The 27,052-nt window shown below is 41.1% G+C and overlaps 1 protein-coding gene across 1 annotated transcript; it reads right to left on the bottom strand.

Moving 5' to 3' along the window:
• Positions 1 to 1,047: 1,047 nt before the first annotated feature.
• RLF (RLF zinc finger) lies at positions 1,048 to 26,300 on the bottom strand. Its single transcript, XM_079987693.1, is given in 9 exon segments — positions 1,048 to 5,791; positions 7,631 to 7,772; positions 8,920 to 9,056; positions 9,856 to 10,058; positions 11,396 to 11,528; positions 12,648 to 12,729; positions 15,645 to 15,799; positions 26,071 to 26,255; positions 26,258 to 26,300. Coding segments are annotated over 9 exon segments (5,808 nt in total). The 5' UTR covers positions 26,286 to 26,300; the 3' UTR covers position 1,048.
• Positions 26,301 to 27,052: the final 752 nt, after the last annotated feature.

Below are 27,052 nucleotides of genomic sequence, written 5' to 3'. Positions count from 1 at the left end.
AAACGTATACAGAAGATAACACAGCATAACTTTTCTTATAAAGCATCCTTTATGCCTTACTGATCAACTGATTATGTGCTCTTAGCTCCTTGGAAAGGGGGGCGAGGAGGAGAAGGAGACATCAGAATACACTTTTAAGATTATACTACTAGACACAAGAAATGAAGAATCAAATGCGCTCTGTGTTTTGTTATGTTTTAACACCAAAAACTGATAGCCACAAAAATGGTGGGATAATTAGGCATATTAGCTTTCCCAAAAATATATCTAAATGAAAGTTTATTACAATGTTCTTTCCACCTACATTTGGTCTTTTTCCATATATATTTTTTAAAAATATCCATATAACGGGAAATTTCTTATTTGTTTAAAGGAGCATCATGTCTTTACCTAGTTGCTCATTTCCTTCTTGACATACCTTATAAAATTTTACATCAATTCTTATTAATCCCCATTTCCTGTTCAACAGGCTACCCTGACATTTCCACCCCCGTCAGACATAAAACACACTGCCACATTCAGGTAATGTGTCAGGATTCAAAATTACTACATGCAACACTCAGTTTAAAATTTGTCTTAAGCTATGGACATCTGGCTGTACAGTCAACCAAAATGGGTGAAAAAAATTCATTTTTATTGAAACTCATAACTCAAAAAATATAAGATGCTGTAGTGTACAATATGTTACACAAAGCACCCTGAGGTGCACATTCAAGTCAAGTAAGAAGTTCCATCCTCCCTCCCCCCTCCCTCCCCCGCTTGGTACCCTAAGTATTTGTTCCATATACAATCATGCACATTTACTCTGCAAGAGGAAGCCCCCAGCTCCATATTCTGTTAATTAGCACCAAAATATCTGTTCTCTCTTAATTTAACAGGGGAGCTATATTAACTCAGCCAATACTGTAGACAGATGTCATACATTCATGGAATTGAACAGCCTAATCTAACTTCAACACCATGTGCACTGAACCAATTAGCATCCCCGCCCCCCCAGAAGTGGAAGAAGTCTCCCCTCCTTCTCTATTTTTAAATTAAACACAACAATTTATGAACTTTCCACACAAAGGTGATCTGTTTTTTTTGTTGGGAAGAAGTCTATGAGAGGCGAGGATAACGTACGTCTTTCAATAACAACTACTGGTCGCAAATAATGAAGCTGTTTTAAGGCATTGTCCCCACACTTTGTTAACGCCTTGTCCAATATGGCCCTCAGGTTTTCCAGGGAAGGGATCGAGGGAGAGTCCGTGGATAAGAGAGGCTGCATCCCTCTCAGCTGCCCATGAGCTCTGGAGCCGCTGTTTTTCTTGGACACAGCTGCTGCCGGGACCGTTTCATATGCAGTCTTGCCCCGTGTGTCATCCCTTTTGAAGTCTTTCTCTTTTTGTACCACCACACCCAATTCATATCGGCCAGGCGGCTCCCATTCATCCTCGGAGTCGTCATCGTCATCTCGTTCCTCACTTTCTTGGATGAATTTTAAAAAGGAAGACTCAAACCCCATTGGTTTGAAGGACTTTAAATCAAACGGCTTTGGCGCAGATTGCCTCTGTATCTTATCTTTTGTAGCAGAAAGGGGAGGAGGGTTTTTAATGTTCTGCTGTGCTGATGCACGCTGCCAGTCGTTTACATCTTTCTCCCTTTGTAGCTGTACACCTGACCTCACACAGTAGGAGGGATTTTCTCTTCCATCACTTCCAGGCAAGTTGTCCGTTTTATACCGAGGTGACTCCAATCGACTACATTCTACAAAACACCTGGTTTTTGGATTGTGGATATGTTTTAAAGTGCCTGGATACAAAGAGACACCAGCCTCCTGGGCCTTGTCACCCCAAGAGCTACCGTTTTTACTGCTTTTATCATCATGATTGCAGTCTGAGTTTAGAACACGATGCCCTTCATTTTCACGCTGATATGCAGGGTGCACTGTAACTTCCTGCTTAGAGTCACTGTTTAGCTCTTTATTTGAACCCTGGCTTTCTTCTAAGCAGGGGTCATTTATCATAGTACCACATTCGACACATAGTACAAGCTCCTCATACTGTTGTTCTATATAAATACTGGCCATCTGATGGGTACGCTTATAGTGTCTCACAATACTGCTTTCCAGTTTTACTACAGAGGGACACCCCCGAACCATGCAAGGATACTGTGTCTGATTGCAGTTGTCTCTGCACATTTGCAGGGCTTCCTCCCTTGTTCTGAAGTTATATAACTGCTTTCCTTTGCTTTTATTCTTCTTCTCAGATTTGTCATGGATCCGTTTCTTCTTCTCGCTCTCTTCATGCCCGAAGCACTTATCTTTCAAGCACCTTTGCTCCTGTCCATCTTTAAGGTGGGCCAGTTTTTCTTTGGCAGCTTCCGAGACCCCATCATAATCACTGTGTCGGAAGTATACATGTTGAGAATAGCGGCTGTAAGTTGTGAAAACTCGGTTGCAACCATTAAGGTCACAATGAATTTCAATCTCTTTATTTATTTCCTCTTCCTTAGCATGCTCTTCCATCAGGTGATGCTTCAGTTTGTGGAAGGAATAAAATGCAGCAGGACACTGAGGATGGTGACAAGGAAATCTCACGGACTCTGTTTCAGAAAGCACTTTGGAATCCTCTACATGGTCCAGGCCATGAAAGTCACTGCAATGCTTAGCAAGCGATTTAGAACACAAGAAGCGTTTGCTGCACGCCTTATGTTTGCAAACAAATATTTTTTTACATTTGGCAAGTTCCCTCTTTGTTCTCGCTTTGTCTTTCTCTAGGCAGAGCTGTTCTTTGTTATACTGATGCACCGTTCTGTAGTGCCGAATCAAACCTTTCTGATTAGTAAATGCAGAGTTGCAATTTTTATGAATACAATGGAACGGCTTGTGGTATTTATGCAAAATGTAGCACAAATTTCCTTTGGCAACTGTTCTTTTACTTCCCCTCCCCTCTCTTGCTTCTAGTCCTTTCCGGTGGCCTTCCAGAGCAGACAGTTTCGTCTGCTTGCCAGTTACACAACTTTCTGCTTCTTCGCTAGACTCCAGATCTGTTTCAGAACTAAGCTCATCTTTCTTTGAATGACACTGCTCTTCTTCAGCCAGATTAGCTTGGTCATCAAGTTCTTCCTCTGTATTGGCATAGAAATCAGACATTGAACCCATGGTATCATTCAGCATATCCTCAGCGCTCTCATCCAGATCCTCAAAACTCTCATTACCAAGTAATTTCTGAGTTGCTGTCATATTGCCAAGTTTATGTTTGTTTCTATAATGGACTCGGAGATGTGTTTTTCTTGTAAATGATCTTTGGCAAATATGACATTTAAAAGGGGAATACCGATGTTGAAACATGTTCAACTGAAGCACCGTCTCCTTTGAATAATTGTGTTTTCTAACATAATGCGTCAACAACGCTTCCCTGGTCACAAATTCACATGTGCAACCTTGACGCTCACAGAAAAATGGCTTGGCTGCCAACTGGGTAAGGTATTGTTTTGGTAGTTTGCCTTGCTGCTCTTCAGGGAAGTAGTCTGAGGTAGATTCATCTTCAGAGTTTGGAGACTGTGACAACCTGGAAGAATTTCCAATATGACCACTGGAATTTTTTAAACTTAAATGCTTCAAGCCCAGGAGAAGTTCCAACATTGCATCTTCTGAACTGGACACTTTGGAAGCTTCAAAATAGGAAGTTTCTGGGGAAGAAGGATACAGTTCTTCATTTAAATAGCTTCTGCTATTAGTACTTGTATTACAATCTATAATGCCTGGAGAGTCTGTATTTCTACATGAATGATATATGAGCTCTGGACTAATATCTCCATCAGTATTATGACTGTCACTGTACTGAGTAGTATCTTTAGTTTTCAGACCTAGCTTCCTCCTAGGTTTGAAATGGTAAGGATGAGCCCTTCGAAGATGTTTTTGCATGCCCTTTGAATTTTTGTACGTTGATCCACAGTCTTCAAAGCCACAGGTAAATCTTTTCCCATCAAAATATACAGCCACATTTGAATACCGCTCTTTTAAATTGGATGGAAGGAAGACTTTCTCACGGGGTAAATCACTTCCAGGAGTTGCCTGGCCACAGTCCACTGCTTCAGTCAAAGGTGTCAACTGAGTCTCACTGGCTAGGGATGCAATATTGCTTCCTAAACTGCCATTACTTTTGCCATCCACCTCTCCATCAGATATAGCTTCTTGTTTAACTTGCTGGGTTTCCTCCGAATTTGTAGATTCTTGCTTAACCTGCTGGATTCCCTCTGAATTTGTAGATCCCGAAGGCAAATTAAGACTCTCATGCAGATCAGAAGGACCTTTTTGTTCAAACACTTCCAAATCTGAAAGGCAAGTAAGACTGTCCCCAGAAACATTTTCCTCGTGCTTAATCTGCATCTCCTTTATTTCACCATTTGACATATGCATCGACAGGTGATTTGTAAACTCAGTTTTGGAATAGTAAAATTTTTTACAACCACTGAAGTTGCATGCGTAGGAAGCATCCCTAAAATGCTGGGCTTCATGGTGGTAGAGCTGCCCCAAGTCACTGAAAACAATGTTACAGCCACTGAGCTCACATTTATAACGCAGATCGTCATGCTGTTGCTTGTGATGGAGCAGCTCATTCACTGATCCAAACCTAGCATAGCAGCCCACCGACACACACATGTACGGCTGAGGGCCACTGTGCACTTGTTCATGCTCCTGTAGATGGAAAGCCGAAACAAAATGCCGCCTGCAGTATGCACACTTCTCACGCCTGTTTTTCATGTCCAAGTAGTGCATTGCATTTTGATCATTGTTTTGGTGTTCTGCTTTCAAGTGAACACTTAAGTACTTGAATTGCTTAAACACTTTGGAGCAATCCGTGCCTGGGCATGGGTACAAGTCCCTGTCCTGCAAGTGGCAGTTTTCTAGCTTACTAAACGTGACAAAATCCTGTGTGTTGAGTCTGGGTTGTTCACACTGTGTTATTTTGAGTGGTTGGTTTTCTCCAAGGCCTACAGAAGCAATTCTGGCTAGACTGCTCTTTGCCAACCTCTCTTTCTTCAACAGCAACTTCTTCTTACTACGGTATTTTCTACTAGGAGGCATTTTTACATGTTCCATCACATGCGTCACAAAGACATCCTTCCTCTTGAACTTTTTTATACACACTGGGCATGTATAAATGCCATCTTCCATATGCATCTTAGAATGGTGAAGTATTCTGGCCTCTATACATTCCCTTTTGCAAATAACACAGAAAAATTTGTACTGAAGCCACCTCTGGTACCTTTCTGAGGATCCAATTGGCTTTTTAACTCTCACCCTCTCTTTAGGCTGATTTATTATATCTTGACCTTCAAAATTATTATCTTCGCAATCGCTTAGGAGACCATCCAACAGTTCGGTTTCATTGAACAACATCTCATTGCAACTCAGATCATCCTCTGACTCAGAAACTTCTTTTCCTAACAATTTGAGACAGTGTCGCTTCAGAGTTTTCCAGTCCCAAAATTCTGGATCAAATGGCCAATACGCCTTTAAAGCCAACAGTAGCTCACAACGGAGGGAGTTTGGAACTGCTGCATTTTCTTCATCCAATTTTTGATCTGGCTGCAAGTAGAGCTCTTCTAGTAGACTGTATCTTTCCTCGCTTGGCTCAAGTAAGTATTCAGTGAGCTGGCATGCTCTTCTTACTTCAAGGTCTTCCGGTAGAAGGCATGCAATTGTTTTGCATACAGAGGTCTTCATGTCATCATTTTCATTTGATCGGAGCTGTAAGGCTCTCACACATAACAAGACAGACACAATAAGGCCTGCTTCTTCTGCCTATAGGAAAGAAGAGAGCACAAGTCAGATGTTAATTTAGCCCCCAGGGACATCTCTTAAAGACAAAGGAAACACAACTGAAAAAACTGGACAAGATATATGGACAAGTTTTCATAGAACTCTAGAGTTGGAAGGGACAAGGGTCATCTGCCCAATGTGGGGCTTGAACCCACAAATCTGAGATAAGTCTCACGCTCTACCGACTGAGCTATCCCTCTCAATCCTGAAGCAATTACAGATTTGAGTAACCCGTGCCCCTCCAGATGTTGCTGGACTCCCATTAACACCAGCAAGCATGGCCGATGGCCAGGGATGGTAAGAGTTGTAATTCAGAAACATTAGGATGGCCACAGGTTCCCCACGCCTGGATTAGAGAGATATATATAGATACATACTCTGGCATTTCTTATTTCAATCAACTTCAATGTTTTACCCCAAAAAACACACTGAGATTTTACTTAAAGAAGGCACCAGTCATATTTGTTACTTAATTCTGCCATGAAGTTCACTGGTGCACATATTATCTTTACAACAACTCTGTAAGGTAGATCAGGCTAAGAAATAATGACTGACCCTATCCCCAGTTAAGCTTAATGGATAAGTAGGGATTTGGATTTCGGTCTCTGTTGCCATCCTGATAGTCTAACCACTCTACTATAGTAGGGATTCTTTTTACCGGCATGTTAGGCATTGCCAGAGTAGAATTTGCCAACTTGGCGGCCTGCAGATGTTTTAGATTAGACCATAGCCCCATCCAGCTTCTTTTTGAGCAGTTTCAAGCATAAAAGACACTTTGTGGCAGCAAATACACACAATTTTGTGAAAGTCATTCCCATGTTTTTAGGAACTAAGTATACTTGGAATTCTGAGGCAGATTTATATATCTGTTTCAGATATATATACACAGTGGTACCTTGGAAGTCGAACACCTTGCAAGTCGAACATTTTGGCTCCTGAACGCCGCAAACCCAGAAGTGACTGTTCCAGTTTGCAAATGTTCTTTGGAACCTAACATCCGTCGCAACGTCCGTGGCTTCTGATCAGCTGCAGGAGCTTCCTGCAGCCGATCGGAAGCCACACCTTGGTTTCCGAACCGTTTTGGAAGTCGAGCAGACTTCCGGAACAGATTCCATTTGACTTCCAAGGTATAACTGTATAAAGAGAGAGAATGAGTGTGTGTGTGTGTGTGTGTGTGTTTGAAAACCGCATCAAATCAAGATATCTACTTGTAGATTGTCTTCTGTTGCACAATGGCAAGGATTTTTCAACTTCTTTGCTTCTATACTATTCCTTATCACTTCCTATTTCCACTCAAAAGTTTTGCTGCTGAATTACTCCCTTTGTCTTTTTAGATAGAGGCGCTGAAGAAACATCAGTCATACAGCAAAAAGAGCAACATCAATACAGCAATAGAGTAAAAGCAGAGTTGAATCTACTGTGTGCCAATGTCCTCTAAGGACTAGAATATGAAGCCTTGGAAGATAGGAAATTCCACTATGCAAGTACTCCTTATCTAAAACAGAAAATAGGCAGCCTGAATCAGCAGGAACTCCAACAGGAAGAAGACATAAAGGGCAAGAAATGTACTTGGCTGAAGCAAGTGAAAGGGAAGAAAAGTGCAAGTTAAAAGGCCAGAGATCTAGTCTGACTTGCTGCTGTGAAGTTCAGGTGTTCAACTTGTCATGTGCTCAGCCATCAGAATGACACAAGGCAGCCATCAATTATGTCTTCCCAGGGTAGCCAACAACAGGGTGCACCCAAAAGCTACTGAATTTTTGTTTTCTGCTGAAAGTACATAGGTTAATTCTGTGATAAACTGCTTCCCAAACAGGCACTTACTTCAGCTTGTATGACTCTAATTAGGAAGAACAAGTGTTGCAATGTCCTAGCGATGATGCCAAACTGCCGGCAGCGCTCCAGAAAGGAATCTAAAGATGGGTCAATTCTTTTTTGTAGTTTGCTCCAAAATAAAGTCAGTTCCCTATGGAGAAAGTTTAGGACAAATGCTTAGTTAGAGATCCAGTAGTCAAGCTTAACAATGGTTTAAACATGAACGTGCAGAATGCTAGAAGCAATACTGAGAAACTAGAAGGCCAAGATAAGAAAAAAGGAAAGAGATCGTCTGAAAAGTTATACCAAGCATAATTTCTTTAGCTAAGGCATACAACTAAGTGAAACCAAATAAATGACTTTCAGTGCACCTCTGAGGTTTCTTGTCTCTTCCTCCCTCCCCCCCCCCGCCCCCATGTCTCATACTTGACCTTAAATGGGGGTCCTGAGCTGTGATAGCTGACACAATGACCTCTGGTTTTTACTGGACTCCAGCTCCCTTCATTCCCGGCTAGGGATGATGGCAGATGGAGTCCAGCAACATCCTGAAGACACCGGATGGCTCCCCATGGTCTTGAGATAGAAACAACCCTCTCTTCGAGGATTTATTTTTCCACCCTCATCAAACACTGTTCTAACAAGAGTATCTTCTATTTTATATCCAATCTAAGCTTATTATATCTAACCATTCCTGATTTTTTGGGTAATATTTAACATCTGTAAATCCTTGTCAAGCATGTTTCCAAGCATCAACATTACTGATGGACAGCCTATTTCTAAGATGACGTTAATTTGGAGCATTAATTTGGGTAAAGAATAAATTAAATGTAAAAAAAACACAGGATTGCTTTTGGAATATATGCTTCTTCATATAATTGCCTGCATTCAGTTAAACCTCCACAGTTTGAGAAAACAAGAACAAGGAGAGCAGAAATCCCTCAAAGCAGAGATCATCATTGGATTCCATTTCTGGCTGAGAGGGAAACCATGTTTTGAAATTATAGTTTCAAATGCTCCCTACTGCTCATTCTGGATCCTCCACATTGTAGTTTGGATGATTATCTGATGTTCTCTGTGTCTAACATTAGTTTGTTCAGCCTCTAGAGGTTCTTGAAAAATGGAAGAGATGGGCTCACACAACTGTAATGTTTAACAAATATAAATACTTCGTTTTTAAGAAATAAATTTCATTCATATAGAATGAAACATTTTCTTTAATGTGAGCTACTTCAATGGCCTAAGTGAGCCAGAATAGCAAATACATGCATTTGAAAATAATATCTGGACATAGTACTTACCAAGAGCAGTACACATTTCCATTTTGAAGCTGCTGCGTGAGGTATGTTGTACAAAGAATGAATGCAGTACTATCTTGACCTTCAGCTTCCAGATTACATATCATATCCAGGACCTCTTTGCAGTCCACCTTTGCAATCTTTCAAAAATAAAAATCCAGAAGAATTCTATTGTAAATAGTTTCATTCAAGACCACTTTGCACACACAAAGATACTTTCAGGAAGACTTTTCTATCCTTCTGCAATCAGTAGTTTGTGCCACTACAGTAGCTGTGTTAAAGTCCATATTGTCAACCAAGGCATAGCCCAGCTCTTGTTACTTGAAGTGCTAAAAGCACCTAAAATCAATGCAGTTCAGATGTAATATTGTACTGCTTTATTGGCGAGAGCTACATTGTTTTATTTTTAATGGCTTGTTTCTTAAATAGTCTTTCTATGGTTCACTCACTGTGGGGTTTTAAACTGTTATTAGCTGCTTTGAACAGGATTTTAAATACAGTGGTACCTTGGGTTACATACACTTCAGGTTACACCGCTAACCCAGAAATAGGACCTCGGGTTAAGAACTTTGCTTCAGGATGAGAACAGAAATCGTACTCTGGCGGCATGGCGGCAGCAGGAGGCCCCATTAGCTAAAGTGGTGCTTCAGGTTAAGAACGGACCTCCTGAACGAATTAAGTACTTAACCCAAGGTACCACTGTATCCATTAAATAAAATTCGAATGTTACTTTGTATCAGCAGAGGGTGACTTCTAGACGTGAATCCTCTGCTCCGTCTCTCCGCAGCAAATATCTTTGCTTTATTATTAATATTTATATATCACCAATATTTTATTGGTCTGGAAGTAGCTTTGGAACTACTGTTGTGGTAAAAACTTCCAGAGCAATAAAACAATACATTTTAGAAATACAAAGCACAATTAAGCTTGCCCATTCACCTCTTTGATAGATTCTTCAGTTGGAAGCATGGAACACAAGCAAGTGATGTAAGCTTGGAGAAATGGCAATGTATTTGAAATTTCCGTGGACTCTTTGCACAGTTTGGATAGGGAAGCAGCTTGCCGAAGGCGGTTTGTTTTCATCAAGTATTTTATTCGCATCTGCATAAAGACTGGTCCTTCTTGTTTAATCAGTTTGTTGACTAGAAAAGAAGTGGAAAATATTTTTGCACACACTATTTATCACCAGAATTTAGCTCAAGCAGTAATGTATGCCAGTGGCTGGCATCTAACAGCCTATTTCATGGCCTTCTGTTCTAGAATTCCTGAAACTCTTTAGAATTTAAACTACATATTCATTGGGGGGAGGTGGAAGGGGAGAAAGTTTTTGGTTAAGGCAAAGACTCCCAACCAGCAAAGGACTCTCATCTTGCCTCACTTTTATCCCCAAGTACAGGCGGTGACCATTTCACATGGGGGTTGTTTCCACCCTGAGCAAGTATAAGCCCTAGCCTGGTACACCCTGCCCTGCCCCCATTCTGCCCTCTTCCAGATCCAAAAAGAACCTGCGCATTGGCGACTGCTTATCAATTGGACGCACCTAAAATGGTTGTAGCCTGTAATGAAAACAGTTGGAAATGATCTATGGTGGGTTTGAGTTTGCAGTTCTACAGAGAAACAGTAACCTGTGAATGACCCATTATAAGCAAGGGTGCGTGGCATAAATACTCGGGAATTCCTCAACTCTATTAACAAGATTCATTCAGAAAAACTTCACAACGATCTAAATGCTGGATCTAAAAGGTGCTCTTACACTAGTGGAAAACATTTCCTGTCCACAGCACTGTAGGAGAAAACCCAGAAGTTCTTCAGACTCCAAAGGCTTCTTTTACTGCCTGCACTAAAGACCATACACTACATTCAGTATTTTCCTAATTCAATATTCCTCATGTTTCTATCTGATGTAGGAGACTATAGTTTGTGTCATAATAAAATCTGCTAGTCTAAGACACCACAAGATTCTGCTTTTGCTTCTCATACTATAATGCAACCCAACACATTGTGGTGCAGCACTGTCTTCCAGTAGCTCTTGTGCAAGAGTTCCTGGAACAGCTCAAAAATATTTTCTCCCTGTGCTTTATGGTTCTTTGAATAAAACCCTCAAATCTTATTATATGAGCAGTTTCACAGCAGGTAACGAACAACAGCCATATGTAATAAAAGGGGTATGACCACAGCGTTGGGAAAGAACGAACAAGAAGCCGGTACTAGGGCCAGGTACTCTTCTTCACCCTAGAATCTAGGCCAAGGAAAGCTAGCAGATAAGGGAATGCTACAGGACTGGAAGAGTGAAAATGACATCTCAGGATTCATGGTAAAGCTCTGCATGCTCTTCACAGCAGCAGTTGAGGAACACCTATCATCTTGCTCAGTTCTTTAGGAGCAAAATGTTTCAGTGTGAAAGACTAGCTACTGCTCACATCATAACAGTGGCACAGTAATGGGATTCTCATTTGAGGTACAAGTCTCAAGATCTTACCTTCTTCTGCTTCTACAGGCTGCTGTGATATAATATTTAAGAGAACTGGATTCTTCCATACACCTTCCTTTGAAATCTCAGCCAGTGTTTCGAGGCTATTGTCTCCAAATTTAAGTAAAGCATTATGGGAATCCTATGTTGGAGAAAGAGATAAACCTTCCTTAGACAACCTTCCTTAGACATCTATTGGGAAGCTTTTAATGTCTGGTGTATTTTGTGTTCTTTATATTCTGTTGGAGGCCGCCCAGAGTGGCTGGGACAACCCAGTTTGATGGGCGTGGTACAAGTAATAAATTATTCTTATTATTACTGTTATATAAATTCCTACATTTCCAAGATCTCAGTTGGGATCACTACACAAGGCTGTAAGAAAAGGCTGCAGAAATACGGCATTTTTCCAGCATTTAATTACACCAGGTAATATCCAATGAACTCAGAGCAGATCCACTGAATATCTTTGGCTTTGTTAATGTGTCCCCCACCATCATATTTAGAGGAGGGTTTTTTTATTCCATTTCTAGTATGAGGTACATAGCTTGGAAAAAGGAGTAGATACAAACGAAGGTATCTTACAGTTAGTCATGTTGAGATCATGCCTACAAGTTTATGTAATAGAAATTTCACTATATAATTATACAGCAAGTAGCCCAGAGTAACATAGCCTTCCTTACATCAAAACATGGTGAATTCATAACATGCAGTGGGTAACCATCCATATCTCCTACAATAATCAATGAAATTAGTCCGTTCTTGCCTGAAAATATGCTGTCTTGTGCTGTTCTCCTAGTCTGATAAAGTAGATTACTTTAGCCATTAAAGCTTTGTCCTATATGTCACCATAGTGTTATTTAATGGTACATTTGACTATCTCCATTTAATTCTCTGAAGGCTGTGCATTGTTCCCTTCTAGCAGACATTCCTCCTTTTAAAAGAAGTCTCCCCAAACCTCTACTCCCAATGCGAGACAGGGGATATTGCACTACTGGAGCACTCTTCTATCACATAAAAAGTTACAAAAGGATGCTTACAACCTCACTATATATTAAAGGCTGTATGAAGAACTAAAATTCATATAAGACATCCAGGTAAGGTATACTTAATCATAATGTATTTATTCCCATTTTATACTGGATTCAACTAAAGAACTACCACAAATACCACAGCCTACTTAGTTATAATTTGAAAATATATATTTCTAGATGCAAACTGTTGAAACAGGGTCCTCTGTAGAATAGAGATGAAAAATACTTGCCTGTATAGACTGAAACAGTCTTAACAATGGTTCAGACTGCTCCTCACTTTCAGGCACAGAAAGCAGTAGTTCAAAACAGCTCCTGAAATAAATAAATCACAGAACCAAGCTAATTAGGACCACCATTAAGGAAGTAGCACGTTGGGTCATTTTGTACCTCTGTTTATAATCTCTCTAGGTCAAATGAATGTGAAAACATAGTAGAAAAGAGCTGAAGCTGTTAAGCAGCATAACAATTGCTACTAGCAGCGATGCTGTTTCCCATGAGAAGAATTCAAGATAGATGCACTGTAACAATATTTAGTTGGAATTATAGCACTGAATGATTTTCAGGCTGTATTGGCAGCTTATTCTTAACAGCATCTTTGACCAATGTGATGCATAATAATGGTCTTGCAGATTCATTCACATTTTGAATTTTCAGGTACCGAGTTCCAAAGAAGTACTGTTTATAATATATGTAGCCCAGGGAAAAAAGTAGATAGGCTCAAGATTCACTAAGATGCAGCGTGGGGAGAAGATGGCATGATCTATGCCATTTACAATTTCACAATAATGCTTATTTCTCTACACATAATTTAAACTTGCATTCCACCGTTCTTCAGGTCAGTGTATACAGGGTTATACATTTCCCTCCCCCAATCACAATAACCCTGTGAGACAGATTAAGTCTCCCTGATTCAAGTGCAGCTCTCTATCCACTACACCGCACAGTCTCTGGTGCTTCCCATTGTCCTAAATTGAGGAAACAGATTGGTAAAATCCTAGCAGTTACGCATGCTCTCAGCAGAGTTCCCCTCCACCTCCTGATCACTTAAGCTAAAAGGGAGGGGAGTAACCTTTGTCACAGAATGGATCCTGAAAGTGAGGTGGCATTGGCCCTGGAGGATACACATCATAGGGTGTACATCCTCCCAGCCAACTCCCCCCCCCCCCAATCCTTTGGGTCTCAAGTTAAAGAGAAGCAACAGGTCTCCATGCCAAACTCCCTGCCCATCAGGGTGGATCTGATTTAAATCACTAGTCAGTAAGACTTGATTCCAATCACTTTTTTACAGAAAGACTTATTCTTGCTGGTATAATCTTAATATTTACAACCAGATGAAGCTTTCATTTTTGGAATAATAAATTTTCAGAATAGCTTTTACAGTTATATCAAAAATTACTGATTTGGTTATACTCTTAAGAAATACATAGACAGATAATTATGAAATTAATGTGAGGTTTAATAAGTTAACTATATTTCGACAACTTTTCTGCTGCACTTATTGGAACAAGAAAAATAACCATTTCCTTCCATTTAAACAATTTATTTAACTAAAACAATAACATTATAGCATATGTATCCATGTTTGTTAACTGATGTGGTTAAACAATTTTTAAAAAACTTAAGACTGAGTTTTAGTACAACCCCCCCCCCCAAGACTGAGTTTTCTCCTCTAGAGAGAGAATACTGCAATAAATCTCAGGCTATAAATACAAATGTAATGGAACCTCAGAGGGACTATATCTCCCAGCGGGCCTAGTTTTGGAGAGGCTGGCCTTCCTTTTTCTAGAGGAGAAGTGACTTCTAGAGGAGAAGGCTTAGGTTGGAACAGGCTTGCAGAAAGAACAGGCCGAGGAGAAACAGACTGGTGGAAAGCTGGAAAAGGGGAACCAAGGATTGGAGCAGAGAACTTCAGGGATTCCTGCAGGACTGAAGTTCCAGGTACAGACTTTATTGTTTGGACAATGTCAGACGAGCCCTGGAAAGAAGAGTCTGGAACCAGTGAACCCTGATTAGTTGACTGGCAAGCACTTCAAGATCTCGCCACAGACTTGAAGATCCCAGTTACTATTTCCACCACTACCCCTTTGGATTTGCTTCTACATTCAGGTGCTGTATTCTGTACAGTTAAATGTTAGCGCAGTTGTTGGAACCCAGTGGGATTGGTTGCAAGCCCTGAAGCGCCTTCAGCACTTGCCTCAAGTCTGAGTTGCACAGACATGCAACTGACTTGCACAATTATTACACAAAGATCCCAAGACTTGCGGAGTATTCTGCACTTTCAGTTTTACTGCTTCACACTTAGCTACTTGTGCAGGTCTATTCCACTCCAAACAATCTATTCATTGAACCTCTTGGAATTTAAGTGGTAAGGGGTTGATTCTGTGTATATAAATTTGCAAAGGAACAATGGGATTAAGGTTTTTTCCTCAACTCTGTATGTTTATTTTATAACATTTTTCTGTGAAAAAAAAGCATGTTATCTGTGCAGACACAAATTCACACTTCTGAGAGCTGCTAAACAAGCATCTGTGATAATATCTTCTCGTTAGAAAAAATGCCCCCAAATAATCTTACAGAAACCTCTGGAAGAGCATGACATTGTGAATGGGTTAATGGAATTCATTTATCAAAAAAAGAATAATTAAACATTGCATATAAAGCCTCATGCTACATAATTAAAAACAAATCCTTATTTCCTGATGAATAGCCTTTGGACTATAATGTAACTTAAATAGAAAACTATGTTTAGAAAGATTTTTCCTCCAAAAGCATTTTATTTTAAAAATTCCGATTTAAATAAAAATTTCCAATATAAATAAAAAAAAGATTTAAATTTAAAAAATCTGACTTTTTTTTTAAAAAATGAAAAAATCATTGATTTTTATCCGCCCCGCTGCCCAAGAGACTGCAGCCTCACACTACTGCCCCATGCTTTGCTGTCAGTATATGGACCCCACAATTTCCTACAACAAAGTGGGGTGTCTGCATGCCAGAGATGTGAGGAGAGCATTCCAACTTCCACTGCCTTTTTGAAAATACAGAATAGTTATTTTCACCTTTGGTAATGACCTTCCCCCACACAAGGATGTATGCAAACAGGCACCCTGATTTGTTGATACAGGGAATGCTATTTTCAATATCGGACAGGTGGGCACAGTAATTTGAAAATCTCTGCTCTTGATCAAATTCTCTTTTCTGTTAAAAAGCCATGTCCCAAATGTACTTACAACACTAGCCTGCCAATTACCAGAAGAACTTCTTCACATTCGGTAGTCAAGTAAGGTCGGGCATTGGCAAAGCTCTGAATGGCGACTTGATACACTTCCAAGAAAGGCAGAACATGCTCCGAAGCACCCGGATTGTCAGCATATTGTAGCAACGTCTATAAATGAAAAGATGTAATGCGGTAATATTTGTTCTCAACTCTGATTAAGCTATTTCAAGGCAATGTTATAATTCTATGCTGAGGATATTATGCTTTCCAACTTTTCTCAAAAGAAAAAACAAAGAAATGGCAACCTGCCACTCTACTCTTTTTTGCCTTCCTCCTAAAGCAAAACTGCTAATACTAATTAGTATTATTTATGGACTTTCAAGAATGCAGCTCCTGAAAGAACTGCTATATGATAGCAGTGGAGTATAAGCTCATGAACTAGCAGGTTTTATCTACAGCCTTTTGTAGACACAGCACCTGCACTCAGAACAGTCTTTACATACCCTCACAATGAAAATTTGTATTCACATCTTGTGGGTACGATTTAACATCCATCACATTTCCCTACAAGGTAATCTCTTTCTTTCTTTCTTTCTTTCTTTTTCTTGGGAGGATCACGTTCACCAAGCATATAGTGGCACATGCGAAACCCATTCACAAGAGCATAATACATGTTTATGCTCACAACCAGTGGTGCAGTCTATGCAGGGTTTCTGTCAAATACAGTGCGGCTATCAGCAGGACTGAGCTATGCATTGCATACACCTTTCAGGAAGACCCTGAAAAAGAAGGGCCAAACTAGGCGAATGTGGAAAATCCATGATCAGGTTTTCCCAAAATATTTTTCTTTCATTAAAAGCAGCTGCAGAACCAATAGCATCTCTGTCTTCCTCCCTTTCTGTGCTTAGTAACAGCTTGTGAAGTAGTTAAGTCAATCAGTGTGTTGTCAGGGGAAGCAGAAGGAAGAAATCACATCCCTGCAACTTCAACATCCAAATCCCTCACATAGCTTCAGGCAGGTTTTCACAGCCCAGCATTTAGCAAACCAAGAGGTGTTAATCTTCCAGTGAAAAAAATACACCAACTCTTGTGGCTCAGCAGAAGAACTATACTGACAAATAACTAGACCAAGTTCTTAACAATCAAAACATTATAAGGATCAAAACATTATAAGGAATCATTTCAACAAGTTAATCTTTTAGAATTTTACCACAGCTGTTATAATGTACCAAGAGTCAAGTCAGGTGAAGTGCTGATGCAGCCAGTCTCACCTTGAGCTCAGTCTTACATAGTATTACCGTATTTTTCGCTCTATAAGACGCACCAGGCCACAAGACGCACCTAGTTTTTGGAGGAGAAAAACAAGAAAAAAAAATTTCTGAATCTCAGAAGCCAGAACAGCAAGAGGGATCGCTGCACAGTGAAAGCAGCAATCCCTCTTGCTTCTGGGATAGCTGTGCAGCCTGCATTCGTTCCATAAGACGCACACACATTTCCCCTTACCTTTTAGGAGGGAAAAAGTGAGTCTTATAGAGCAAAAAATACGGTATTTCTCATGACTAAACAAAATTAATGGGCCTCTACAGCATTTTAACAATGGCCAGTCTGCGTGCCAAAGCAAGCCATAGCTAAAAACTAGCTATGGCTTGCTATGACATGTGAACCACCTGAACAGTCTTTCAAAATTATTTTCTAAGTTTCACTAAGAACTCATGGCCTAAACAGAGTGTGAAAACTTTGGTTCACTGGCCTAATTACAGGCCAAAGCCACGTCCACCTGTTCTATGTAGTATAACATTGGTGACATCATCTGATATCCAAAAGATCAGGTGTGCAGCAGGTAAAGTCATTCTCCAGGCCAAAAAGGGATTTTCAGGCACTTTGAGGCCCCAACTACCAGCTGATTAGAAGAGAGCACTATGAGATTAGGAGCACTAGGGAGTTCCCACTGGGAACTTCATACTGCAGCAGATGGAACTGGAGAAAGTGGCTTGGATGTATGTTGCTGGAAGAAGTGCTTTGCATCCAAACCTCTTTCTCTACAGAAATGTCAAAGGAATGGTTACAGATACGAGCCCTGCCTACCTCTTTGAAGGTACATCCCCAGCATCAATTGACTAGCACCTGCCAAAGTTCAAATGAGATTGCTCAATCACCTCAAAACATTAAGACATCAGGTGACAGACAGATATGTGTTCCTACTGACCTATTCCAAGTCAGTTTTGGGAGGTGAGGAGATATGGATCATTACCTACCCTGGCCTAGTGTAATGCTTACATTTTTAACTTTGAACTAAAGTCTTCCTAAAACAGGTTTATTATAACCTCCTTTCAACCCCCCCCCCCATAGGAAGAGCACTTTTAATACAAATACAAATGAACTATAAATTGGCATTTGACCTCATTGAGCTGATAGGAAACCCCTTTTTTAATCCTTTGCACTAAGTTAATTTAGGTGACAAAGGTAAATAAAACAAAAAATAACTAGCTAGAAAGCTTCCAGTGTGACAATAAATCAAACCATATTTTTCATCAATACCTCTGACAGGTACTGACATGGATCTGAATTCTGAACACTGCTTGAGAAACACACCTTTCTACAGTGCACAATATTGATAAGAATAACACCCTCAGTGTTCCATGTGCTTTACTTACATACTCACTAATCCTTTCAATTTCTCTTGTTACATCAGTTTTAACTTGATAATCCAAATGGGCATATTAGAACTTGGCAGAGATGAATCATTAACTTTCCAAGTCTTTTGCTGTCTTTGTTTTCCTTTTCCTGTGAACCTATCCTCAAATGGCATTTGCTTACTGCTTGACAACACTGCCCTGGGAAGTTGCTGGCATGTTTTTTGCGTGAGTTCTGCATGTCGAAGGGGACTTTGGGCTTCTGTTTCTTCAGCTATAAGCCACTGCAGTCACATGGCAAACCAGTAAGTGCTTTCCAGCGCAATTTGCAATTCCACATGGGGATCTGCTGTTCTAAATCAAAAACCCTGTAGGCATGCTCAAAACCTTGGGCTCACCTAAACTTGGTACCTGACTACTCAATTGTTTCAATCCACTTCACTCTGTGGGCCTAATTACATTCATCCAAGCTCTCTGAAGAAGCCAGGTGGGCAAAATTTCAGGATGTTTTAAGCTGTTTCAATCCTGGGGAAGCCCAGCCAGATGGGTGGGGTATAAATAATGAATAATTATTATTATTATTATTATTATTATTATTATTATTATTACTACTACTACTTCTAGAGAACTACAGTCGCCCCAGTATAGTGCTTTTCACCACCAGTGCAAAAGGGAAAGCTGCAAGATTGTGTCTACCAACTGCTAGCAGCTTGAATAGTGGAAGTTAAATTTAAATGCTTGTATTTTACTCTTTTTCCAGCCTCTTGTAACCACAAGCAGTTCTCAATGAATTATCAAATATCATAGCTAAATATTCTTACATTTGTATAGCTATAAATGTACTTAAGCTCACTGTCTTGTTTAACCAGACTATTCAAGTATTTGGCCATGTTCTTTCATTAGTCTGAACACCAATCTTTCCCATGATTATTTTTAAAAAATGGTGGAATCTTATTTTAGCTTTCTCCTTTATATGAGCTAAAGCAAACAGAAAGGCTTTTTATCTAGTCATAAGTTTATGGAGTAAAGGGGCAAAAAATACCCAAACCACTCATGCGCGCACTCGCATACACAGAGTAGTCAATTGCTTGCATACTATCTCAGATCATCCTAGTGAGTCAAGTAATAAATAAAAAGCCAAGATCTACAGCAGGTGAGCTTTCATGAATATCGGAATATAGTTCCTGCTGCCTGTCAACAGCTAGGGTCAACTCAATACTTCATAATTAGGAGGTTCATAATTAGAAGGCTTTCTGATTATACTTCTTAAACACATTTATTCTGTAAGTTTGTACATGTATGCAGCATCACAGAACTTCCCTGTCACACCCAGCACCTCACCAGCAATAATCACAGCTTTATGCAAAGTGCTACACTCGGCTACTAACACCCAATGCCCTATTTCTGTGTGTCAATGAAACAAATGGGCCAATGTGATCATCAGAAATTGGATTCTGGAAAATCTTAGGGTTGCAGCAAGGAAGAGTGGCATATGCTCCACAGATCTTGCTATCCCCAGCAATACTTATTTCCACAAAGATTTGTTGAGTGCATTAACTAGAAAATCATTTTGCCCAAATCCATATTTGTGATTCTAGAAGACTTAAGCATGCTGGAATGGCATGAACTATTACTTTTGACATTCCATACATATGCCTTGACACTGTGTCTCAACAGAAGGTACCGTACAAAATTATAAAGAGGTGAAATACAATGTTCTAGGGATATGTTCAAATGGAGGAACTAACTGGTACAGAACACATCTGGCTCTTACAAAAGATACAACCTATCTGTACTGAAACAAGCAAAAGTGATCATAGAATTGTAGCATTGGGAGGCATCCTGGGGGACATCTAGTCAAACTCCTTGCAATGGAGGAATCGCATTAAGAAAAGAGGTGAGAAGCATTAATAGATAAGAGCATCATATACAAGTGGAACTAGAAATACTGTTGCATTTCAACAGTGGTGATCGTGAAATTCTTGGAGGCAATTGCTTGCAAGCTGTCTTTCCATGTAATTATGTCAGTTCAAACATCTCCCACTAGTTGGAATTAGTTCTGGCACTGATAAAGTATAAGTGATGCATCATTTAACTGTATAACTTACAGTTTTGTAGAGTTTGCCCATTTCTACAGTCAGATCACTAGAACAGAATTCACTTTCGTATTTAACAGTGTGTCCCTTTTCCTATTTAATAGTACCCCACCACACACACACACACACACACACACACACACTTTTGCATACTTTTTGTTCATGACACAGTTTGTGATTTTCTCAATTTGTAAAAATCTGCCCTTTGAAAAGAAATGTGACATATTTTTCTGCTACTAGTTTTTTCCAGGATCATCAGTTCTCCCACTTCATGAAAGCTTTCTCAAGTTCCTTCCATCTTTCTTGTTCTCTTTGGTTGGTGCTTTTACTTGAGTTTGGTAATTTTATTTGTTGGGTTTATGTACAATCAAGCATTTGCCCTGAGGATACATCAAGAACCAAGTCAATCCTTTCTCATGAATGGGAAGGATTTTAAAGCAACCATCACCTGCACCCCTAGCTTCTTCACCTGATATCCTACTGCTTGTTGACTTCTCATCTGCTCAATTCATACTTTACATGGTTGCATCCCCAATTCCTGTAAAGATAAAACTAAGCCATTCCCACAAACTGTGCAACACTATCAACAGGTAAGGAAGACTTTAAATAAGAGTGGAGACTCTCACACAGCATGCCACAGAAAACCAAACAGAAGAGTCCATGAGCCCCAAATACAATCTCACTGAACTTAAGAGCAGTTCTCAGAGGCTTATCTAGTCCAAAATTCTGTCCTCGCAGTGGCCAAAAAGATGTCTATAGGAAGTCCACAAGCAGGACATGAGCACTATAGCAAGTGCCAAGTGTCTCCCCATAGTCACTTGTTATGGCCTTGTCCTCCAATCAGCCTCTGTTCGGCCTGCATAAATCAGTTGTATCCAGATTCAACTAAGCTCACAGCAAAGTTGGAAAGCTGCTGAGGTCCCAGCCGCTGACATAATGAGTAGCTACCAAGTACTCATTGGCAGTGTTAGAAACTCAAGATATTTAAGCTAAGCACAGAATAGCAGCTTAAACTAGAGTTACAGTCACCAGAGCAGAATGCTGTTGCCATTTTGGGGCCAGACAGCTCAAAAGTTGTGTTTTCCAATACAACTTTTTGCTTCCTGAAATTCATTCTGATTGTGCAGATGAAATACAATGGACAGAAAATTCTTTAGGATGTATTGATAGTGTGCGAAAACAGGCAAGATCCAAGGACTCCCAGGCATGCACCTCCAGATGGTGGAGACATCAGGCACCATTCTGGCACCCTGGCATCTTCACTTGGTCGCAACTGACCGACAGCCAGGTGCAAAATGGGGTTGGTGCTTGGTGAATTTTGGTGCTTGGTGAATTGGAGCACTATGTGTGCTGCTGATTGCACAAGCATCAGAGGGGGTCCACCAGCAGAGACTTTGCAAAGGACACCCTCATACTGTGAGTTGATACTCACAGGATGGGGATGCAACTGAGTTCTTTAATTATATTTAGATGCATAAATTTAAAAGAATTGTCTTCCTTTGAGAAGGATGCCAGGTGTGTCTTTGTCCTTGGTTTGCCACCCTCCAATGAAGAGGCATGATCAGATCAGCAACTTACACAGAAACATACAAGGTTCTGCACTTAGGCAGGAATAACCAACTGGGGAGCGTTTGGCTTGCCAGCAGTACATGTTAAAAGAATCTAGGGGTTTTAGTAGACCACATGAGTTTGATGCAGCAGCAGCAAAAAGAAGAAGAAAGAATGCTAGGCAAGACTGCATCAACACGATTCTAGTCTCTTATTAAGGGAAGGTACAGTCCCACTCTATTCTGCCTTGGTCAGACCACACCTTAAGTACTGTGTCCAGTTCTGAATGTCACAATGTAAGAAGGATATTAACAATATGGAAGGTGAAAAACAAAGATGGTCAAGGCTCTGGAAACCAAGCCTTATGAGGAATGGTTGAGGGAGCTGGGTATGTTTAGTCTGGAAAAGAGACCGAGAGAAGAGGATAGCCATCTTCAAATATCTAAGGGACTTTCACATGGAAGATGGAGCAAGCTTGCTTTCTTCTGCTCCAGAGGGTAGGACCCAAACCAATGGATTCAAGTGGAGATTCCGACATCAGCAGGAAGAACCTTCTGACAGTAAGAGCTGTTTGTCAGTAGAGCAGGCGCCCTTGAAAGATGGTGGACTCCCCCTTCCTTGGAGGTTTTTAAGTAGAGGTTGGATGGTCATCTGTCATGGATGCTTTAGTGAAGATTCCTGTATTGCAGGGGATAGACTAGATGATCCTCAGGATGCCTTCCAACTCTATGATTCTATGATATGGGATGGGTAGCTATTACCCTTACAAAATGTAAAAAGGAAAACATTTTGGGATTTATGAGTAAAACATGTCTCCAGCTGAAATCAGAAAAGGTGTGCTTCAGCAAGCAGAATTTTGGGAAACATTGCAATAGAGAGCTACTTGTATCTCAAGGTGGAAATACAGAAGGATAGCTGTGTTAGGCTGGTACAGCAGAAACAAGATATTTTAGGACAGAAATTGAAGAAGCCATCAATATGTTTGCATATTGTTGGGATAGGAGAGTACCCATGGTCATGCCATTGACCTCAAAACACAACTCCCCCACAAATCTTTAGGTTGGTGGCACTGCATTGCAAGTTTATCTGCAGGTCAATGTTGTTAACGATCACTTGAGTGAATTGTCACATATTGTACTTTTGCATTTCACATAGCAGAGAGATTCCATACACCTGCATGAACTTGAGTCTAGACTAAATTTGTTTATCTTCAAGTTGCTACAAAACCCTCTAGGTTAGGCATCCCCAAACTCGGCCCTCCAGATGTTTTGGGACTACAATTCCCATCATCCCTGACCACTGGTCCTGTTTGCTAGGGATGGTGGGAGTTGTAGTCCCAAAACATCTGGAGGGCCAAGTTTGGGGATGCCTGCTCTAGGTTGTACTAATTTTAGTCTCCCTTGGAGTAGATCTGAAAAGAATAACTTTAATCTATTAACGACAGAGTAAACTTAACTGAATGCAGTCATTTATCATTTTTGTATTCCTACATGGATTTATAACAGCCCTGTTGCTGTTATATCAAACACCACAGCACACAATATAAACATGGATGTGATATTCCATCAAAAGCTAGTAGGTTCATGTATTGAAAGCAGGAAGGCTTGAAAGTGATTCATTGTCCTAAGGTGCAGCAGCATCTCATCTAGAAATATAACAACTCAACCATTCTGTTAAATCTAGTACTGAATACCTAAAATTATGTTTTAATAAAAGTTGTAGGACATACAAAAAAAAAATAAGATGCAAACATGGAAAATAAAAGGTTATCATTAAGCTGAATTGTCAAGGCAGTAAAGATCTCATTTTCACTGGGACATCAACACAATCACTTCTCTTTAGGCTAATCCAACACAATTACATTTTCTGAGCTTTGAACTAAATTTCAAATGTCACCTGTTTCCGTACAAGTCAAGGCAGCCTAGAAGAATTATTAGTTTACAACTCTTTAAAACCCATGTGTCTACTTGATGAACCAAGCTGACAATATAAACCATCACCCATTTCTGGAGGCCATGTGGCATGCACAATTTTCTGTGCTCCAATCCTTCTATATGTCAATGGTTCAGATCAACACAAAGTGACCAGGATGTTTTAGTATTGCAGGACCTGGTGGACACTAAAAGCAGCTATTCCAAGCACTCATGGTGTCAGCTGAAGCCTTTAGAACCCTATAGCCCAGTGGTGGCTAACCTGCCATTCTCCAGATGCTATTGAGATTTAAAACTTCCACCAGTCCCAATCAGCACAGGCAAGACTCATGGCTGCCCTAGTCCCAAAAGCCTGCTCAATGAAACTTAAGCCTAAATAAATGCATAACTGAAATAACTGCATCTTCTTGGCCCTGTTTTTACATGCCACCATTTCCCTCCCCCTATCTATTTTTGCATGGCAAAACTGTACTCTTATTTTTTCTAAAGCACCAAATGCATAGAAGGTACCATCTAAATCAATATCAAAGGGCTCCCTCCACTGTGGTTTGCCTCCCTGTGCTAGTGCTATGAGCGGTTCATGTCAGCAGGGGTGGTGGTGTTCTTCCAAATTACTCTTAGATGGTTCTTCTTAATCGTAACAACATTGGACATTATCTCAATCCATTTATACAACAAATGGGTGAACACTTTTATCCAAAATATTAAGTTACCGTTTTGTATGATCCATACCCAACCTTTGCATAAAATCATCAAACCCAAAGAAGAACTGGATGGTCTTCATCTGACAGTGAAAATGTAACAGAGCTTTAAGCAGGAAAACATGTCTAAGGAATTTGGGGACCACCAAAATGTTGACTCTGGAAGCTACCCACTCGACTTCAATGGATAACCCATACTCACTAATTCACAAATCTTTCTCAACCCTTTGATCATTTCCAAGCATCAAATCTTTCTTTCTACACTGACATCCAACAAAGCTACCTGAAAATATTATCTAACCTGTTGCAAGCTTGTAATGGAAACCATGTGGCCATTATATTTAATGTGGCATGTTCATGTTTGTATAAACACTTTGTTGATACTTTCAACCCAAAACTATATCTAACATACAAAGTCTATTGCAATATGAGTTGGAAAAAGAATTGGAACTCCATTTTAAAATAAAGTCATATCAATAGGACTATTCGATTCAGAACACCGTACAAAGTGACTGACATCCAAGATGTCAATACAGGTTTTTGTATTGAAAAGGTGAACTGGCATTCACAGTTGCTTACAAAAACTCAAAGCAAATAGAAAAATAAGAATCAAGCCATATTATACTCAATCCACACTATCGGAACAGTAAGTAACCCAGAGAAAATACTGTAAGTTATTGTTTACTATTAAAAGGCTTTAGCAAACCACAGAAATAGGAGCCAGGCAAATACGTTGGGAGTGGAGATTTCAGAAGTAGGAAGCCACCACAGAAAGGGCCCTGTCTCTGGCAACCACACATCTAATCTTTGGGAGCTCCTGAAGCAAGGCCTCATCTTTGGGCAGACTAATACAAGATACTGAACATAGCCCCATCGGAAGCAGAGATCCAGATTAACATTTTTATTGACAAGGAAGAGGAACATATAAACAAAGATCCTCAAAGTGTAGGGAGATAACCCCCTCAACTACGGCTGTTAGAAAGCTACGGCGAAAGAGAACTTGGTGTACGTGCAAAGATCTGCGAGGAAAAGAGAAAAAGTCCGCGGAAGGAGGGAGGGGTGTCATGGATTTCGTTTAAAGAAGCCCCCCCCCGCTCCCGTTTAACCGACTGCTCCTCTTCCTCCATCAATTCCGGCGCTGCCACAAAAAGAGGCGGCGGGGCGGGGAGAGCGCGCCGAAAACACCAGCGGGCGCGGAGAAGGGAGGGAGCCCCCCGAGAAGAGACAGCCATCGGGTCCCGGAACCCGAACCTCCCGCGAAGCCCGAAGAAACGGGAAGCGGCGTCGGCGGAGCCTCCCAACAGAGACGGTCCCTCGGCCCCGCCTCCCCAGCGCCAGGCAACGGCTCGCCGCCGCCGCCGCCCCCTGCGCCTCAGCCTCCTCCTCCTCCTCCTCCTCCGCGGGGCCTCGGCGCCCCAAACCTCCTCCAGCGGCCGAGCCTGACCCTCCCCCCCTCCAACCGCCCCGCGCGCGCGCCCTCCTCCGCCCCCCCCCCAATAACCGCCCTCGCGCCAGGCCCGCCCCGCTCACCTGACAGAAGTCCCGGCAATAGGCGCCCGACGAGCCCTCGCCCACCCCCTGCTCGCTGAGCTCCGCCTGCAGCTGCCGGAGCCGAGAGCTGAGGCCGGCGGCCAACCGGGGCATTTCTGGCTGCAGGGCCGCGTCAGCCTCGGCGTCCGCCATCTGCACCCGGCCCCACCGCGCGTAGGCAACGAATCACGTGACCCCGCAGCCGCTGACCACATCGGCGGGGGACGGGCCCACGTGACCCGACGGCCCCGCCCACTCCCGGCTCCTGCGCATGCTGCCGCCCTTCGGCGGGGCGGGAAGGAGGCCGCCAAAGACAGGTTCCCATTGGGCGCTCGGCCCTCTCGCGGGGCGATGACGCAAATGCATCGCGCTGCTGGAGCTGGGTTCTTCCCTCCCGCCCCATTTCCTAGCGCTGCCCAATAGGGAGGAGGGGCGGAGCTACTTCGGAGAGGCGGGGGAGGAAGGGAAGCTTCCGGCGTGGAGCTGCAGCAAGAAGGGCGAATGCGATCTGCAGATTTTACAGTTCTCTGGAGAGACTTGTTTATTCACTCGTTATAGGATTAATATTGGTTTTCCTTGCTAACTAGAGATCTTTTTTTAAAAAAAAGTTTTAATTTGTCATAGAAAATTGGAAATGTTTTGCTTTTCAATTAAAAAGCAACCTTTTAAATTTTGGTACATCATTCAGACCTTTCTCTTTTTCTACCTAGTTTTAACTATTTGTTAATTATTTGGAATTTTTGTTTCATATTGTTTTCTAACAGCTTCTATTTACTCGTCACTATAGAAATACATCATCTCATAATATTTGAGGACTTAGTTGATGGGCAGTTTAGAAATGGAGCAAATAAACAACAAATATCTTCACAAGATCTTGTGAGGCTCAGCTGAGACAATGATTTGACCAGAGTCATTCTGAATTTCATGTTATTGCTGTCCCTGTATATGTAAAAAGGAATTATATTAGGGCTCAGTTCAAGCC

The sequence above is a fragment of the Podarcis cretensis genome (assembly GCF_951804945.1).
Source record: "Podarcis cretensis genome assembly, chromosome: 8".
NCBI lineage: Eukaryota > Metazoa > Chordata > Lepidosauria > Squamata > Lacertidae > Podarcis > Podarcis cretensis.
Note: the sequence above shows the minus strand (reverse complement) of the source record. Positions and strands in the feature narration are given on the sequence as shown.